The sequence below is a fragment of the Mastigoproctus giganteus genome, chromosome 1, assembly GCF_048544385.1.
Source record: "Mastigoproctus giganteus isolate SK-2022 chromosome 1, ASM4854438v1, whole genome shotgun sequence".
Taxonomy (NCBI): domain Eukaryota; kingdom Metazoa; phylum Arthropoda; class Arachnida; order Uropygi; family Thelyphonidae; genus Mastigoproctus; species Mastigoproctus giganteus.
In genome coordinates, this window is record NC_143575.1 from 256,965,924 (window position 1) to 256,980,948 (window position 15,025).

The window sequence follows — 15,025 nt, forward strand, 5'->3', positions numbered from 1 at the left end:
ACTGAAAAAAACTAATCTTAATATTTATGTGGTATAAGAGTGGTCATTACTTAAGGTATAATTCTATCAGTTCTTTAATTATAATGCAGAGCAAGTTTGGTTTCTTCAACGTAAGGAAGTATTGCAGTAGTAAAGAATTTCTTAAACACTTCCTCAAGAGAAAAAGGCAAGTTTTCAACCCTTGGCACTTTAACAATACCAATGGATCTTGCAATTAATGCCACCCAGCATTAATCCAAATAAACAGAAGTTACTGAAGGGTTTGAAGCTACAGTGAAACCTGCTTTAAGTGGCTCTCTATTAAGTACCACCCTCTGTTAAATGGCAGATGATTTTATCAATCCTTTGTTATATCCCTCTATTAAGCACCAACCTATCTAATGTAATAGTAATAGCATTTTCCATACAGTGCAAGGAAGCCATAGACTTTTGCTGCACTGGCAAAAAAAGAAAAAAAAAAGTAGATAAAAAAAAATACATATATGCTTTCCTCCTCACACAGGTAACTATCCAGTTGACCTTTGAATTTATTCAAACTGTCAGCCTCAACTACCTACAAGAGCAACTTGTTCCTACAATCTAATCTAAGCCACAACCCCTGTGATTTGAATTTATGCCCCATACATCTGGAATTCTTTATAACAGTGAGATTTCCACCTTCATTGATTTTGTAATCCCTCTCAAAACCTTATAAACATCAGGTCACTTCTGAGGTGCCAAGCTCTGTAGTCCAACATAATCAGTCTTTCCTCATACAGTCATCCTTCTGCCGATCTCACCATTCAAGTTGCCCATCTTCAGACCCTTTCACGAAGCTCAATTGTCTATTTTCAGATGAAATCTTCATACTCGGACACAGTATTCCAAATGTGATCTTACAATTGCTTTATACAGTGGGATTATGATCTCCTTATCTCTACAGGATAATGTTCAATAAATCATCAATAGGACACCATGGACTTTCCTGGTTGCCTCTTCACAGTATTCAGAAAATTTCATATCTACCCATATTGTAACTCCCAAATCCCTTTCCTCTTCCTTCACTGTTTTTAATTCAATCCCACCAAGTTTTATGTAAGACCTTGCATTTAAACATAGCTGCCACATCTGATCATCTTTGAAATCTGTTCAAGTCACCATGAAGGAGTGCTGCTTGGCACTGATCATTAACGACTCTGCCAATCTTCAAATTTCGACATCGCGCCTTCTATCCCTTCGTCGATGCCATTAATGAAAATGAGAAAGCTCCAGGAACTGACCCTTGTGGGACCCCACTCCTGATTCCACCAATCTGAGGAATATCAATTAATCACAACCCTCTGCCCAGCAGCCACCTAGCATCATCTTAGAATCTTACCAGTAATCCTAACCTGTTCAAGCTTATACAGTAACCTCTCATGAGGGACTGAGTCAAATGCTTTGCAAAAATCCAAATAAATTATGTCAAAATTGTTCCCTAAATTCAGCTCATGAGTAACTGTGCCAAAATAGCCTACTAAGTTAGTTAAGCATGATTTTCCCTTAACATAGCCATCTTGTGTGTGTGTGTGTGTGTGTGTGTGTGTGTGTGTGTGTGTGTGTGTGTGTGTGTGTGTGTGTGTGTGTGTGTGTGTGTGTGTGTGTGTGTGTGTGTGTGTGCGTCCTTCAGAATGCCATATCTATGTATATGTCCCTGGATTGCACTCTTAATCATTGTCTCTAAGATATTTCCTACCACTGAAGTCAGACTAACTGGCCTGTAGTTAACAACTTCGCTCTTAGAACCGCTTTTATGTATTGGCAATACATTGGCACTTCTCCAATCCAAAGGAATCTCACATGAGTCCAAAGATGCCCTCATAATTAACCTCAATAGTTTAATACACTTCCCTTGCTTTTGGTTTGGTTTTTATGGCACACATGCAACTAAGGCCATGATGCACCAAGTCCACACTCTTTGCATTCTCCCTCAAATTTACAGGGCAAATACCATCAACTCCAGGAGCCTTACTTGCTTTTATGCTCAAAAGTTTCAAAGGTTTTTGTCAGTAAAGACTGATGAAAAGTACCTATTCAATTCATCCGCAACATCAGCCGTATTAGCTAAGACTTTCCTACACCCAACGCAAAAGGGTCCAATCTGATTAGCTTTCTTCTTTGTTGTATTCACATACATGAAAAATTTCTTGTCCCTATTCTTTGCTCTATTAGGCAATTCTTTCTCATATGCAGTGCCTTGCCCCCCCCCCCAACCTTATTTATGGTACTATTACAAATCAACCTGTATCTGTTGTAGGTTTCATTGCTCTGTAACTATCCCTTGCTATCTTTTTCTACTTAATTTGACTGGGCAATTCTGCAGTCATCCATTTCAGCATCCTCCTCCTGCAATATTTTCTTAAAGGTATGTATGCATTCATGACTTCTGTGATTTTTGCTTTAAAAGCATTCCATAATTCAAATGTATTGCCCTTCCTTGGCAATCTGCCCAGTGCACAGATGCAATATAGCGCCTTAAACTGTCAAAGTCCCCGCTTCTGAAGTTAAAACCAGGACCTTTAACTACTGCAACATCTTCCTTCTTTCAACTGACAATTGCATGATCACTTCCTGACAATGGGTCCTGTACTTTAAGCCCAGTGATGTCATCTGATTTGTTAGTACTTCTTTAACCACTGACTTCATTATTATTTTCCTTAGAACAAAAATCAAGCTTACATGTCTATATTGCCAACCGGGCTAGCCGGGTGGGTAAAGTACCTGCCTGGCAACCCAAAGGTCGCAGGTTCGAATCCCACCTCGGGCTTGGATCAAAGTACTGCAAAAACCTTGGGAGGTGCATTATGGCCACAGAAGCCGATGCGTCAACAACTACCAAAAAAAAAAAAAAAAAAAACACATGTCTATAGTTACTGACTTCACCCTTTGATCCCTCTTTGTAAATAGGAGAGATATTTGCACAACTACAATCTATGGATACCTCCCCTCAATCCAAAGATGCTCTCATAATTATGACCACAGATTTGCTTACGTCCCTTGCTACACTTGTACTCCAAAAGCATTACTTCCTAAGGATAAGTATGTTGCTATTTATTTCAAATATATGTTATTACCAGATGCTATTTCAGTGCTTTCTGACATTCATGAGGGTGGCTGTAAAAACTCATGTATGGTAATAATATTTATCACTTTAATAAGGCATTACACAAAACTAATACCTCTTATTTGTTTTGGCATCTTCAGCTGATGAGTAGGAATTTGATGAATCAGGAACTTTCAGACCTCTGTAAAAAAAAATAACTATTATTTTATACAAACACACTACAGAAATATAACTTGTTCTTAGAGTTAGTTATTTAACTAAAATAATTTTAAAAAGTCAATGGGAGCTACACTTTGTTCAGTTACTTGGAAAAACACAACTTGCTATAAAGATCATGCTATAGCTAAAATAATGCTGCATTGGTTGAAGGCCAATTCATGCAAAAAAGCCAAGCCTAAAAAGGTTTTAGGGCTAAAAGCCTCAGACTATGGAAGATTCACTAATTGAACAAGTTAGTGCATAGCATCATGTTAGTTCGTAGTAAATCACCGAAGTAGGTGAAATGCCATCATTTTTGTTATATAAGGAAACCAAGCTTATTAAGAATCATCCTTAAAATAAAAAAATTCTAGCTGTGCATTAAATTTACATAAGTCCTCTAGTTTTACAAGATTAGATGACAAGTTCTTCCAACAGTTAATCCTTTAGCAGGAGTATAAAATGTTATGCCACAGGTATGTGGTAGTAAAGTAGTCACCACCAGTATTTTTGGAAAAAAAAAATAAAAACAAGAAATACCTATAGTTTAAAATGACACACTTTAAAATTTTATTCTTTCTTCTGGAACTATATTAGACAATAAGAACAAATATCTTTAGTAACACAGTCTTCTTATCCATGCGAAGCAGTCAGGGAAAATATTTCCTAACTACCTCACATCCAATTCTTAGGGATGTGAAGCAAGCGAAACTGAAGCTGAAACAACTCTATGGAAATTTAACACAAATGCAAGCATGAACGTGAAGCTGTAAAGAATTTTCTCATACTATACTTTTCCATTTAAAATAATCAATGCTGTGGATTGAAGACCATAATAGAAAAATACTAAAATTCATGTTAATATAATTCTAATAGGTTTTTTTTTTTTTTTTTGTTAGAACACTACAATATGCCTAATAGAGGGTTTATGACTTTTTTATATATCAAGTCTACAATTCATTATCTTTCCTTAATTTAAGTGCATTTTTAATTAATTATTTCTCCTGAATGTCTTCTAGGATATTCTTACCAAGAAATACTTAAGTTCTGTAAACTGCAGCATCTGGAAACTAGTGAGAATATCTGATTGAAGTATAATGGGCTTTGAAAAGGTTCAGTAAACTAAATTCCAATTTTATCTTTACTCTTTCTTGAAAAAAAAAAAAAAAAGACACAGAAGGAGACATTTAAATTGGAAAAAGATGGTTACAGGGTAGATGTGCAGAAATTTGCTTTCAGCCAGAAAGTAATTTATTGTTAGAATAAACTGCCACCTGATGTTGTGAAGTGGGTAGTTTGAAAGGACTGAATTTAAAGGGCAGAACAGATTATTAAAAGGAATAGGCAATTAAATGGTTTTTTTTTTTTTTTTTTTTTTTTTTTTTTTTATTCCATGAGAAATTGCTGAAAAACTGATATTCATGCAGGATAATGCTTCTGCGTATTTCTCACTAACCGTCCATGTGTGGCTGGCTAATCACTTTTATGGATGGCTGCTAGAATGGAACAATTGAATGGCCTGCTAAAAATCTGCATTTAGCATCTTGTAACTTCTTTGTCTAGGAATGAGCCAAAGCAGAAATTTATAAAACCCCACCCAAAGACCTAAACTTTAAGGGAAAAAAATTATGAAAAACTGTGGATCACATCCCAACTTAATTGTAGAGGAATCTGTAAAGTTCAGGAACATGTACAAAAATCTTGTCTGTCATATATACAATGCAAATCTGATATGTCATAAGTATAATACAACCAATGCACAAACTGGTCCAAATATCATTCTTATATATGTTATACATTTGTATCAAAACAAAATAAAAATAGGAAGTTACTTTTCAGATATCTAGTATATTTCTAATCAGTTTCTTGAAAATATGATCCCAATTTATAGCACTATGAGAAAATTTGAACTAATGTCACATTTTTCAGAAGTATAGTGAAACATTAATTAGAGCATTTTGGTACTGCTTGTTTAGAATATAATTTATGTTAGTCACAATGACCAGAATGTTTTGGTCTACTTACAAGTACCGGGTCAAATCTTCAATGTCTACCAACATTGAATCCTGTTCCATATGAAGATCATCTCTCTCCAGCAGAAACTTCACAAGATCTTCATTAAGATCTGTAAATAAATTATTAAGAATATAAACTGTTGAAATTCAAGAAGCTGAACTTTTCTATCAAGAAATAATATGAACTATGTACACAAAATTATGTACTTTCTATGATGAAAACTTTACTTTTAATGCTGAAAAATATACGCTAATATAATTTTTTTTTAGTGCACAACCACTGTTACAGTTTCAGTGGCCACAAATATTAAACAATTGATTAAATATAAATGGAGCTAACATTTAGATGAGAGTTCAAGCAAGTAAAGCAAGGTAGATTGAATACATTTGAATTTGAATACATTCAAGGAAAAACTAAATACAATTTGTAAACTGTCAGAGGAGATAGACAGGTAAAATGGCAAGTTTTTTTTTTTTTTTTTTTTTTTTGCTGATATTGTATAAGTTTGCTTTCTTATGTTATTCCACTACTACTAATAATAATCATAAAACCAAAAAGGGTAAAAAAAGTTAAAAAGCAATGCATGACATTCACTACCCAGACAAATTCAATTCAGACTAAGAGTTCTTAGTCTTAGTCCTTAAACACTGCTTAAGAAAAATGAGCAATTTGTTTTCTAAGTTATACCTATTATTTAACCTATGCAGGATCTCTTGTCAATATTAAGAAACATGCTGGGGATCAATAACAACAACAAAAAATTATCTTATGAACATGATTATAAAATACCTTCTTGCCATATAAAAACTTTGAAAGTTTTGCCAGTTGAATAAGCACTCAAACAGGGTGCTTTTTTATTTTTTAAACTAAATTTGCATTTATTTTTAACATGGCAATTACAGCCAGAGGAGTTTGCATTTGCAATGAAATTAGTTCTAACAGTTAACAATCAGCTATGGATTTTATGCAGCAGTACATAGGTATGCATGTCACAAAATCAAACCTATGTCCACATACATTACTCCAGGATCCCAACAAGTAAAAATCCAATAACTTTAGGTCAAGAGACTGAAGAGGCCACATAACTGATCCCCCAACCAAGCCCTTGGCCACATTTCATAATGCAGTTCTCCATAGTGCCAGTACCATATTTCTAGTTACATCATCTAAGATAACTGAAAGTACACATAAGAAACTCAGCATGCATGTCTGTAATTAGTCAGCAAGCCCTGTTGTAATGATAGACTATAAGAATTTCAATAAGTTTTATTTCAACAAGAAGAAATTTATGGATATAATAAATAAACAAAAATTAAAATATTAAAACATTAAAAAAATGTTAAATTCATAACAATTTTTTCTGTTTGTCATGGATACCCAACATGCTTCTAAGTTTGGCATTCTATGTGCAATACAAACATGCAGATAGTTCAAATTTTTTTTTTTTTTTTAATTAGAAATATTAAATAATGGCATTGAAATGGGGGATGAAAATAAAAAAAAACTGACAGCCATTTATGTTGGGTTTCTAGTGTTTGGCGCTCAGTTCAAATTATTTTCATTGTTAAAAACCATTCATATATATATTTTGATAGATCAGCCATTAAAAGGCTGCTACAACTAGTTTAGCTGATCACTGACTACTATATTTTTCAGGTTTTGCTGAAAGGTTCCCAGTATTCATATCTTTTACAATTTTCTTATCTATCTATCTATCTATTATGGAAGATCTAATAATATGGCTTATTAATAATAATAAGACTTAATACAGCAGATCACCGCCTTGTCGTTCCCATTTTCCAAAGTCACCGGACGCGGGCGTCTTCAGCTTTCAAATTTCTCTTTCTCATGGCTGATAGTGCACCTTCTTTCCATGTTTTTCTAGGGTGTCCTGGCCTTCTCTTCCCTTGTGGTATCCACTCATATATAATTTTAGGCTATCTTCATTGCTAACTTCATTCATGTGCAGCAGATGTCCAAACCATCTCAACCACCTATTTTCTATTTGTTCTATAATATCTTCATCTGCGTGCATATGTCTTCTTATTTCCTCATTTGTTATCCTCTCTAGCCTAGAAACTTTAGCACTCCGATGCAAGTAGTTCATCCCTAGGGCTCTAAGCCTCTTTTTGTCACCCTCTTTCAGTGTTCACACCTCACATCCGTAGCAAATTACCGATTCTACTAACAACTCTTCAATATGTTTTTTAGTTGTACGGGAGATATTGTTGCCCCACCATACAGAGTTTAGGGCACTAAGAATCTTCCAACTTTGATGATTTCTTGTGTAAACTTCCTCTTTCCCCAATCCTTCCTTAGTTAATCTACATCCAAGATATTTGAAAAAAGTCAACAGGTTTTAGATGTATAGACTGTGTATTCTCAGGATGTTCTGCTGTGCGTAGGTATTCTTATCACTTTAATAAGGATATATGGGGCCTCAATATCAATTTTTGTAAAATTGATATTGAGGCCCCCATTGGTCATATGTAAGATGCAATTTTCTCAACATGTATTCTAAATCATAAGTTTCTTGTGCATTGATAACCTAATCATCGGCAAAATTTAGACTCCAAAGATATCTGTCATTAATTGGTACTCCCATTCCATAACAGCTTCTTTTCCATTCTTGTAAAGCACATTCCAAGAAAACATTAAACAATACAGGTGATAGGCTACATCCTTGTTTCAGCCCCTTTGTTGGATAGATTTGGTTAGATAAAGTATTCTCAACATTAATTAAACCACATTATTATTGTACAATTCCCTAATCAGTTCCACAAGCTCTGGATCAACTGACATATTTTGAAAGGCTTTCCATAATTCCTTTCTTGGAATGGAGTCATAAGCCTTTTCTAAATCGATGAAGGCAAAGAAAGTATCTTTATTCTTTGCTTTTCATTTCTCCACCAGCTGTTGTAGAACAAACAGATTGTCCACACAAGAGCGACCTGACCTAATCCACTTTGTTTTTCATTTATCTTATCCTTTACCTCCTCTCTTAATTTTAACTGAAGCACTTTAGAGTATAGTCTTGACATAGTGCAATTAACACTTAAGCCTCTATAGTTCCCCGGATCCAGCTTATTTCCTTTTTTATACATGGATGAAATATTGTTCCGAAATTGATTGCCACACCTCCTATATGCGAATGTGCCTAAAATTGATGTTTCCAATGAGAAGGTTTGTTTGTTATTTGGTTTTAAGGAGCATTAGCAACTAGAGCCATATTGCTCCAGGGATATGCAGTGGTCATTTCCTGACCTTTCCGCATCCTCCGTATTTGGTGGTCACGGGCTTGAACCCCGGTCTAATCAAGAAGCATGTGTTACGCACTGCTGCTCCTGCCCACCTGGCTACAGAGGTGCCGCACCTTTTGTATTCTTCCCCATTTTCCTGATTTTTATTCATTAATCATTTGTTATAGGCTTTTCTTTTCTTTCACCAAACTCCTCCTCATTCCACCAATACTGTTGCTTATATTTGTGATAAATTAGGCTTAGTTCTTTGTTAGCAGCCTTGTGTATGGTGGTTTTAATGCTGTTATCTTATTTTCTTTAATCAAGCTTGTATTTTTATTATTATTATTATTGCATGGGTTTTTCAAACTATGTGTATATGCTATATCTATATTTTACTTATCAATGTGGACTTTAAAAATTATCATTAGGTGGCTCTTCTTTTGTTTAGCATAGAGGATATATATGAGGGTGGTTCAATAAAGAATCGCCCTCACCTACTTCCACATATTGCAGAGTCATGATATTTTGTGTGTAGCATCATACATATCTCTGTACTAAAGGTGTAAAATTTCAGCCCTGTGTCTTAATTTGTTTTTCTCTTACAGAGCTGAACGTGTAACGAAGTAGCATCATGGACAAAGCTGAAGTCAGAGCCGTAATCCGGTATCTGTTCTTGAAGGGAAAATCTCCTAAAGAAATCCACAAAGAGATGACTGCTGTATATAAGGACGAAGTCCCATCCAATGGCATTGTGAAGCACTGGTATAGACAGTTTAGGTGTGGTCGGACATTGGTAGAATCTGAGCCCATTCCATGTCATCCCCCATTAAGCCATTGATGACAGCACAATCATAAAAGTGGAGTCGTTAATCATGGAAGATCGCCAGATATCTGTGCGTGAATTGTCCCAGGAGGTGAAGATTAGTGTGGGCTCTGTTGAAACTTCATGACCAACTCCATTTACGGAAATTGAGTGCAAGATGGATCCCCTGATTATTGACTGGTTTCCAGAAGGTCGATCGACAACAGAAATCACAAGAGTTGTTAGCCCTGTGCCAAAAAAATGAGGAAGACTTTTTCTCTTGTCTAATCACTCAGGATGAAAGTTGGATACACCATTTTGACCTTGAAAGTAAAAAGCAGTCCATGGAATGGCAACATCATGGTTCCCCACCCATCCAAGAAAGCAAGGGTCCAAACGTCAGCAGGAAAGTGCTGACAGTGTTTTGGGATGAGAAAGGCATAATAATAACCGATTACCTGCTGAAAGGTAGAACAATTACAGGTGCCTATTGTGCCAACTTACTCACAAAATTACAGGAGAAAATCAAAACATGTAGGCGTGGCATGCTGTCCAAAGGTGTGAGAATGCTTCAAGACAATGCCCCAGTCCACACTTCTGAAATTGCAACAATGCAAGCGGCCACTTGTGGATATGAAATACTGCCCCATCCAGCCTACTCATCTGATCTTGCACCATCGGACGTCTTGTTTCCTTCCCTCAAATAATTTCTTAGGGGGACCCACTTCCCTGACGACGAGCCACTCATTTCTGCAACTCTCATGGTTCAAAGACCAACCTCACCACTTCTACAAAAAACAGTATGTGTAGCCTCATCCATCGATGGGAAAAATGTGTAAATCTGCACGGTGGCTATGTAGAGAAGGACTAAAACCTGTGCCAAGAATCAACAGGCTAGCATCTCTGCAGCTAGGTCAAGGCGATTCTTTATTGAACCACCCTCGTATATCATACTGTCAATATATACTCTTTTTTTTTCACTTGCTCGAATACAAAGTATACACTCAATTTACAAGTTTCTGTTTTTTTTTTTTTTTTTATAAAAAAAGATTATGTGACTTGTTCACTTAAATGGTTAATTCTCCTAATTATATTTTCTTATAAAAATATTTTTAAAAATGCACAGCCTGAGAATTGGTTTATTTTCTGTACTTTCTTTTTCCAAATAATCAGATTTTTTCCTTGTAGTACTGCAAGGAAAAAATCTGATAATAATATTAATCAATTTCTTGACACAGATTTAATTTTATCAATCTGTTTTCTTAATTCAAAAAGTGATGGTTAGCATACTATATTTCTGTTACATTAATAAAGTTGAATAAAGTCCCAAGTTTTTTCAAACAGTTTGCATAACAAAGTGTAAAAATACTGAAATGTAACCAGACTATAAGTCAACATCTGGTAAAAGTTTCAGAAATAAGTTGTATTATCTGGCTCATCCTGCTACAATAAGTTTTCATATGTTCCAGAAAATATTTAATAAGCTGATATGAAACCCCCCCCTGCCCTAATCACTTCCAGCAGAGGTGTCAAACATGCGGGCCGAATCCAGCCCACACACTCCCGGGTATGGTCCAAATTAGATTAAAATTTAATTGGGAAATATTCAACAAAAATACAACAAAACATGGATAAAATTCTCTTCTGACCTTGGTTTACACATGCCCTTTAAATAGGCAAGGCAGCACTTCATCCCCCTTTCCAACTGCTGTTCCCCTCACAGCATGTTATCTTTTATTCTTACTTGCCAAGACATTTTGTTGAAATGTGCATGTTTGCTATGAGAATCTTAGCTATGTTTGGTAATACATACCTTTGTGAGCAGTTATTTTCATTCCTGAAGGCAATTAAAACTTCACAAATATGGCAAAATTAACAAGTGAGCACTTAACATCCATACTGAAAATTGCATTAACACAAAAGCTTATACCTGATATTGTTAAAACAGTTTCTTGCAAAAGATGCAAAGTTTCTAGTAAACAATATTAAATTAATTTTGAATCTTTTTGTTGTGATAACTTGTGAAGTGATTTTGAATCTATTCGATATAAAAACAAAATTGTTTCTTTTTATCTATAGTTTCCATCTGATTTCTATGCATGTATGTGTTAATAAATAAATATAAATACTGTATACATAAATATTGAAAACCAATGCGTTTTCAAGTCAAGCCAATATGCAGCCTGCACTGATCCTCATATAAGGTTTAATGGCACCAGTTTCTTTTGAGTTTGACACCTACGACTTACAGTGTGCTCTTGGCAGCAACTGCTGGCTGACAAAATTATTTTATTTCTCAAATCATGCATATAGAGATCCAGAGATCCTTAAATCTGAAAATGGATTATCAAAATAAAAAAGGCCATTTAAAAAATAATGAATAATAAATTTTTTCATAAATTTCAGAGAATATTTAAAAATGACTAAGAACAAGTGTAACTTACTTTCTATCTGTGTATGCAGGTCATTTACAATCACCTGTAGCTGAGCAATATTCAGAGTGGTCAGAAATGGTCTAGTCATCCTGTGTCTTCCATCAGGAAGCAAAATGCCAACCTATTAATAATAATCACATGATTATTCTAATACCTTTTCCAGTAAGTAAATTTATTTCAAATTATGAATCTCTCTCAAAAAAAGGACAGAATATATGGATAAACTTATAAATATCAAACCAAGATTAAATCTGAACAGTTTATGATGTCTATATATGCATCATTATGAGTTCCATGTATTAAAAATAATATAATTAAATGAGCTACACTATTTTCATATAAACATGTTAACACGTACACTGCCTTCTATATTTGAAAAAATGCAATCACTGAACTGTGCCATATTTTTCAGAGAAACAACATTCTGAAATCCTCAACATTCCAAAAATTCATAAATAATGATTTAAAAGTAAAAGTCTTGAATTCATAGCTAAAAGAGAATGCTTACTTTTAGGCTGAGTTCTTAAACAAACCTGTAAATTTTATCATGACATAAATAAAATCAAAAAATAAAATAAATAAAACTGTATACAAAGCTATAAACAAACCCCAACCACTGCTGCTAATAGCCCAGAGTTCAATCAGTGTGCAAACAGAATCAAGCAGTTAATTTCATGTGCTTTTACTTCCAGTACTTATTTAATGACTGCCTATATGCATTAGCATAGGCATATAATGTAGGAAAGCAAGCTTATACAGCATCAACCAAAAAAAAAAAAAAAAAAAAAAAAAAAAACTTTCCCATTTCACCCATCCATTCATTCCAAATATTTGTCTAGTTCTGCCTTGAATTTATTTAAGCTATCAACTTCCACAACGACAAATGGAAGTTTGTTCCAGCAATCAAGCACCCGCTGGTTAAAGGCAAATTTCTGCACATCTATTCTACAACTGTCTTTCCTCAATTTTAAATTTATGTCCTCTCAACCGATTAATCAGGGCAAGAGGTAGAATCCCATAGACATTGAGCTTGCTCAATTCAAGGTCTTATACACCTCAATCAGATCCCCTTGCATGTGCCTAGTCTTCAGACACTTTGCATTTTGCAGAGCTTAAGCCTATCTTCATAAGAGCAACCCTTTGTTCCCCTCAACAATCTCGATGCTCTCCTCTGTACTCGTTTCAACAGCTCTAAATATTTCCTAAAATGAGACCTCTATACCCGTACGCAGTATTCAAGGCATGACTTGACCATTGCCTTATACAAGGGAATAATCACCTCCTTATCCCTTCTAGAAAAATTTCTGTATATCATTGACAAGACACCATAGCTACTCTAGCAGACTGTCTAAATGGCTCAGAAAACTTCATATCTGACTGCACAATTACAACCAGGTCTTTTTCATTCTTCACTACCCTGAGTGTAGTACCACACAGTCGATATGTCACTCTGGGGTTACTGTTACCTATATGCAGTACTTTACATTTATCAATGTTAAAATTCAGTTGCCACCTCTCAGCCCATCTGTTCAATTTTTCTAGATCCTGTTGCAGTAGCATACTGTCATTAACAACCCTGCCAACCTTTGTATCGTTTTCAAACCTGGACATTAAACCTGATATACCTTCGTCAATATCATTAATAAATACAGAAAACAACAATGGGCCCAACACCAAACCCTGGGGACTCCACTAATAACATTAGTCCACAAAGAGCAGTGCCCATTGATTACCACTCTGTCTTCTCCCACTCAACAATCCCCCTATCCATTGCAGCAATTTGCTTAATGCCATACTGTTCCAATTTGTATAGCAGTCTTCCATGCACAACAGTATATCAAAAGCTTTCCTAAAATCCAAGTATATGATATCAAAATTATTTTTTGCATCCAGTTCCTTTGTGACTGCATCATAGTATCCAATCAAATTGGTGAGACAAGACTTTCCCTTTAACAAACCCATGCTGTGTCTGAACTATAACTGCAGTCTTGTCTATGACTACAGAAGAAGTTATGCAGTCATATGATGTTGAAGAAGTAATGCAGAACCATCCATAGATGATTCTGCATTACTTCTTGAACCAGATACTCCATTAATTTCCCCAGAACTAATAGAAGTTAAACTAACAGGTCTGTAATTACTTGTATCACCCTTTGATCCTCCTCTGTGAATTAGGGACACATATTCACATCTCCAGTCCATGGGGTCCTCCCCTGAGTCCAAAGAAGCTCTCATAATTATGGCTAAGGGTTTGCTTACTACTTTGCCACCTCCTTTAATATAACTGGATAGATCCCATCCACCCGAGGTGCTTTTCTTCTGTTTAACTTCAACAATTTCTCTTCCACTTTGCTCTCAGTTATTACAAAATCATTTAACTCCCTGTTAAGAGTTTGATAAATTTTGGGCATTCCCCTCCATGAATGTCTCCTTATATGTGAATGTAGATGTGAAATACTCATTTAGTTTGTCAGCTACCTGAGCAGGATCTTCAACAGTCGAACTATCAATATCAAGTGGACCAATCTGATTCATCCTCTTCCTCATAGAGTTTACATAATTAAAGAACTCTTTGGTGTTTTTCTTTGCATCTTTTGCTAAGGATTTCTCGTAATCTGCCTTCACCTGTCTAACCTCCTTTGTGATGATTACAGACCAGCTTATATCTACCATAAACTTCTGTGTCACTTGTTAGTTTATATGCATCCCATGCATTTTTCTCCTCTGCCATGAATCTCATTAGTTCATCTGAGATCCATTTAGGCCTAAACCTTGAACAATATTTCTTAGTTGGAACAAAAAGCCTAGTAGCTTCCAAGATTACTTCCTTGAATGCTTTCCATTTAGAATTTGCTGTTGGTAACATCATCAGTTGGTCCCACTGTATAGAATTTAAATAATGTCTCAGACCACTGTAGTCACCTTTTCAAAAGCAAAAACTTTTCCCTTTACCCCTGATGGTAATTACATCTTTGAATAAATCCCACATCAGATAAATCACTGCCACCTAGTGGTTCCTTTATCTGCAAATCCTTAATGCATGAAGAATCACTGCTAATAATCAGATCAAGAGTATTACTCCTTCTGGTTGCCTCTCGAACACGCGGCTGTAGAAAACAATCACCCAATAAACCCACAAAAGTCTTGCTAGTGTGTGAGTGACCAACCCACAAGTTCCTATCAATATCTGTGAAGTTAAAATCTCCCATTATAAGACACTGATTTACTCGCCCACTCTATTTCTCTGTAC

General features: G+C 35.3%; 1 protein-coding gene across 4 annotated transcripts in view; it reads right to left on the reverse strand.

Annotated features, from left to right (window-relative positions):
* Positions 1-15,025, reverse strand: part of LOC150091807 (uncharacterized) — a 167,689-nt gene that overhangs the window by 11,981 nt on the left and 140,683 nt on the right. For all 4 annotated transcript variants that reach the window (XM_090377064.1, XM_090377079.1, XM_090377072.1 and 1 more), the window contains 3 exons: positions 11,785-11,896; positions 5,306-5,405; positions 3,198-3,263 (listed from right to left, as the gene is read on the reverse strand). In XM_090377064.1, the coding sequence (XP_090233190.1) occupies positions 3,198-3,263; positions 5,306-5,405; positions 11,785-11,896 (278 nt within the window). The remainder of the gene's footprint in view (positions 1-3,197; positions 3,264-5,305; positions 5,406-11,784; positions 11,897-15,025) is intronic.